The 3,833-nt window shown below is 42.2% G+C and overlaps 2 protein-coding genes across 4 annotated transcripts in view; both read left to right on the top strand.

The window, feature by feature from the left end:
- The first annotated feature begins 1,730 nt into the window (after positions 1-1,730).
- LOC109533667 (NF-kappa-B inhibitor-interacting Ras-like protein) lies at positions 1,731-2,696 on the top strand. Of its 2 annotated transcripts, none has more exons than XM_019899043.2 (3): positions 1,731-1,943; positions 1,994-2,260; positions 2,398-2,696. In XM_019899043.2, the coding sequence occupies exons 1-3, from the start codon at positions 1,845-1,847 to the stop codon at positions 2,638-2,640; spliced, it is 609 nt and encodes a 202-aa protein (XP_019754602.1). In that variant the 5' UTR covers positions 1,731-1,844; the 3' UTR covers positions 2,641-2,696. The 2 variants fall into 2 exon arrangements, with proteins under 2 accessions (XP_019754602.1, XP_019754603.1); XM_019899044.2 differs by having other exon boundaries at positions 1,740-1,943; positions 1,997-2,260.
- A 234-nt stretch (positions 2,697-2,930) lies between these two features.
- The window catches only part of LOC109533666 (phosphoenolpyruvate carboxykinase [GTP]), an 8,719-nt gene continuing 7,816 nt past the window's right edge, over positions 2,931-3,833 (top strand). The window contains exons 1-2 of one of the 2 annotated variants that reach the window (XM_019899042.2): positions 2,931-3,039; positions 3,349-3,387. In XM_019899042.2, the coding sequence (XP_019754601.2) occupies positions 3,034-3,039; positions 3,349-3,387 (45 nt within the window). In that variant the 5' untranslated portion in view covers positions 2,931-3,033. The remainder of the gene's footprint in view (positions 3,040-3,348; positions 3,388-3,833) is intronic. The other variant, XM_048661941.1, reaches the window with a different exon arrangement.

Below are 3,833 nucleotides of genomic sequence, written 5' to 3'. Positions count from 1 at the left end.
AAGGCTTAAAGCAGCAACAACGCTACACATAAAAACTGATGATGGTGGAAAAATACACCGAAACGTATTTTGATTGATAAATTGAGACAATAAATGACTGAAACCCAGGAATTAATTTGATTTCAATATAATCTTCACCAGCTGGATTTTTCCAGTTCTGTGCCCCTCACTTTCTTCAGTCGCTATTTTATGTTCTTTATCTATTCACTGTCTTTAAGCACTATTTTCTCATTCGAGTCTTCAGTTAATTTTTCTCTATAAGAATTCTAATTTTCTTCGTGTCTGGTTTTCCAAGTCTCAGCTGCGACTCGAGCACTTCCAGCATAGGAATCTTCTTGTGCCGTCGACACGCTGTTTTACTCGATCATCGAAGAAAACTGTTGATTCAGACCAGGCCGGAGACGGTTTTACGCATTTTTCATAAATTAGTAAACTTCTTGTAGCTTTCTCAAGCACTTAAAAGCTTCCTTACAAGGGCGGAATCTCTATCCAACGATGCCAAAACGAATTCTATGTAGAATGAGAATTTTGGAGCTGTTCTAGGGACTAAATTCTTTTCAAAATAATCTTCTTCGCGTAGGGATGATTTCATGACGTTTTTGTATGTTATGTAGGACAACTGGCCACTTTCTCCACAACATCAAGCCAATTGGCAGCCGACAAAGGATGAACCAAAAAAGCCCAGCCCTGTTTCTACATGTGATAAACCAAAATATTGACGAAAGTTATTTTTCACGGACTGTCGAGCTCGTTTGTTTGCTAATAAATGAAAGGCAGCGTCGCCGTCCACGATTCTCTGCACAATAAAGACTGTTTTGATCGGTTGTCATCTGCAGATCGCCGAAAAACTGCCGCCTTGATGATCCGGTTAGTGTGCGATTTACGCAATTTTCCGTACCGGAATCCTTCAAAACGGGTTTCCAGTTTTGGTCCAGCCATCTAGACTATGAGCATGAAAACTACAATTTTCCAGAATCACACTTTCCGCACTGGCCGCATTCAATTCTGGATTGTTATGTCTTGGTCTGGACCGGGGCCTCGAGCAAACGATGCAAATTTAATCCGGAAAGTGTGCCCGGACCAGTATGGCAAATCTCATTCATCAGTGCGAATTGAGTACAGAATCGGGTATTATGTAAATTTAGGGGGCCTTCGGGCCCCGACGCTTAACGATAAATTACCGGTCCGAGACGGTGTTGGGAAAAGGCGCCGCGACGCCCGTTGGGTCAGTTGACACCGTTTTTCACTATACTTGATTAGGTCTAATGCCTCGCTCTTATGCAGTTGAACGCCTCAATTTGGTCGTCTACTCTGTGATTTGATCATTTGCATTAAATATAAATATATGTATTTTTATAAGCTCCCAGGCCCGCTCTTTGGGCTGGGCACGTGATCCGGGCACAAAAACGACAGGAAAAAACCATTTTTAAACCTATCCAGGGCACTGACCAGCAAATAAATTAATTAAAACTTTAGAAGAAAAACAGATGCTTTCATAAAATGGTCCTGGTTACAAGCAGATAATTCAACTCCAATCGCTTTAAAAACTTATTAATAAAATTATCATAAATAACTGAAGCCCTATAGACCCTTTAACAGTGTTCCACGGTAATTTTTCCAGTTTTGAATTGAGGTAAGTTGAAAATATGTGGTGGCCTTTGGACACACTCTGCAAGAAACATCACTGATGCCTCGAGCATGACGTCATCAGCACCCAGACCAACTTTCTACAGGTTGTCACGCTTGTCAGACTTCCGGACAAGGTTGTTGACAAACATCAAGCCTAACCCCACATTTCCATTTGCCAATTTTTGGATTTCCCTCATTCCCCACATGAAAAAACCATGGGAAAAACATGCAAAGTGGTCGTTTGCGGCATGAAGGGTGTGGGCAAAACCGCCATTTTAGAGCAGGCCATTTATGGCAACATCACGCAGCAATCGGTAAGTGGGGCTCACGGGGGCTTTGCCTGGTTTAATGGGGGCCTTTGAAGGAGCTCCACCCGACCATTGAGGACATTTACGTGGCCAACATCGAATCGGACAAAGGAGTGAGGGAGAAGGTGAGGTTCTATGATACAGCGGGGATTGAAAGCTCGCAAACTGCAACAGCGAATGGAACTACCAGCCAGCAGCTTTTGAGGCACTACTTGGTCCTGGCTGATGGGTATATTCTGGTCTATGACACGGAGAAGCCCAATTCGTTGGAGGCTCTCATGTCCATTAAAAAGGACGTGGATAAGAACAAGGACAAGAAGGAGGTAAGGCTTGTGCAGTAGGTTTAGAACGTGTGTAATCGAGATTTTCTGCGCGAGAGAACCCATCCATTAAAGAACTTAGCCAGTAGAAACTCAAATTCAAACCTTTGAACCATTCTGAATAAAATCTCCACTTTCAGGTGACTGTGATTGTGATCGGTAATCGAACCAAAGACGCAACAAATTCCGCAGATTCGGTGGTAAATCGCGCGAGCGACTGGTGCAACCGAGAGAAAACCCGACATTTTATCGTATCTGCGATGCAAAGATCGACTTTGAACGAGCCCTTCGTCTACATTACCAGCAAACTGAACCCTCCGCCCAGCAAAAGCACCTTCACACCTCTATCTATGGGAAGAAAAGTGCTGAAGGATAGCACGTAGGTGCCTCCACCATTATGGAGAGGCTAAAACGAATAAAACTAGTCCTTCGCCCCAGAGTCCGCATTCTCTGTTATCACTCATTGGAAATTTACTTTTCTTTTTTTTCTACGGTTAACTGATGTGCTAATACACACATACATGCATTAACGTCGTCCAATTGCTTAGGAGTGGTTTTTGCAGCAAAAATACGTTTCGTCACCCGTGTTGTTTATCATCAACCGACGTTAATGGAACGAAATAATTCGTGTTGTTTATGCACCCGCTTTGTGATTAGAACCGATTGCTGTGGACATTGATGAGTCCAGTTAGCACTGAAGCGCTTCCAGACCACAAAAGTCCACGTGTTACACAGCACGTTAATTATTTTCCGGTGCAAATAGTGATTCAGAGTAGATGATTGTAAGTATCTGAAATATCTAGTAAATCCTTTCCGAGTGTTCGCTCGACTGTTATCTCCTGTTGAAGGAATGTTTTATAGGTCGTGCCAAATTTTGCATTAACTGTGACCCAAACTCATTAAAATCACTTAGTTATTGATGATTGATTAATAGGAAATTAAAGAGCCAAAATAAATCAGCCCGACAAGCCTCAAAAGGACAGATTTTTAATTATAACAGAGCGCAGTCCTAAGAATTCCTACTCGGCCCACTCAAGGGCTTCCTTGGCTGCGCCCTATTCAACCTCTTTTTAAATAAGCATTGTTTACAGATCGTTCTTCAACATGACCATCGCAGCTGTTTTCAGAAGGTAAGCATAAAGCCCGTGTCCCATGCATCCGTTTGTACGATGATACGATGGTACGAAAGTGTTTCTATTGGTTGGAGATCTGTCAATTCGTCCAACCAATAGAAACACTTCCGTATCATCGTACAAACGGATGCATGGGACATGGGCTTAAGTCGCCAGTAGATTGTAGGAATAAACCGGCATTGTTGCGCAAAACACGTTACGAAAATCTGCTATTATAAATAAAATTGATATTCTTATATTTCCTGGCTCTCAGTCAAAGTGTGACGTAAAATCGTTCATTTCATTACGTTTCGGCGAGACAACAGCGCCATCATCAGATTTAAAATTTACACAAACTCATGATTGGTAAAAATCAACGTTCTTTTAGGTCTTTGCCTTCTTGAAACCGTAAATTTGTCTCTCGAAAGACAAATTTACGGTTTCAAGAAGGCAAAGACCTAAAA

Source organism: Dendroctonus ponderosae, unplaced genomic scaffold (assembly GCF_020466585.1).
Source record: "Dendroctonus ponderosae isolate FM_Combo_2020 unplaced genomic scaffold, Dpon_F_20191213v2 Dpon_F_20191213_10, whole genome shotgun sequence".
Classification (NCBI taxonomy): domain Eukaryota; kingdom Metazoa; phylum Arthropoda; class Insecta; order Coleoptera; family Curculionidae; genus Dendroctonus; species Dendroctonus ponderosae.
The sequence above is the reverse complement of the archived record's forward strand: the minus strand, read 5'-3'. Positions and strand labels throughout refer to the sequence as shown.

What these genes read in the sequence shown, in the direction of transcription:
- LOC109533667 (XM_019899043.2), top strand. Translation starts at nt 1,845, where the DNA reads ATGGGAAAAACATGCAAAGTGGTCGTTTGCGGCATGAAGGGTGTGGGC. An exon ending in GCAACATCACGCAGCAATCG is followed by an intron (nt 1,944 to 1,993) that starts GTAAGTGGGGCT and finishes GGGCCTTTGAAG; the next exon opens with GAGCTCCACCCGACCATTGA. An exon ending in AGAACAAGGACAAGAAGGAG is followed by an intron (nt 2,261 to 2,397) that starts GTAAGGCTTGTG and finishes CTCCACTTTCAG; the next exon opens with GTGACTGTGATTGTGATCGG.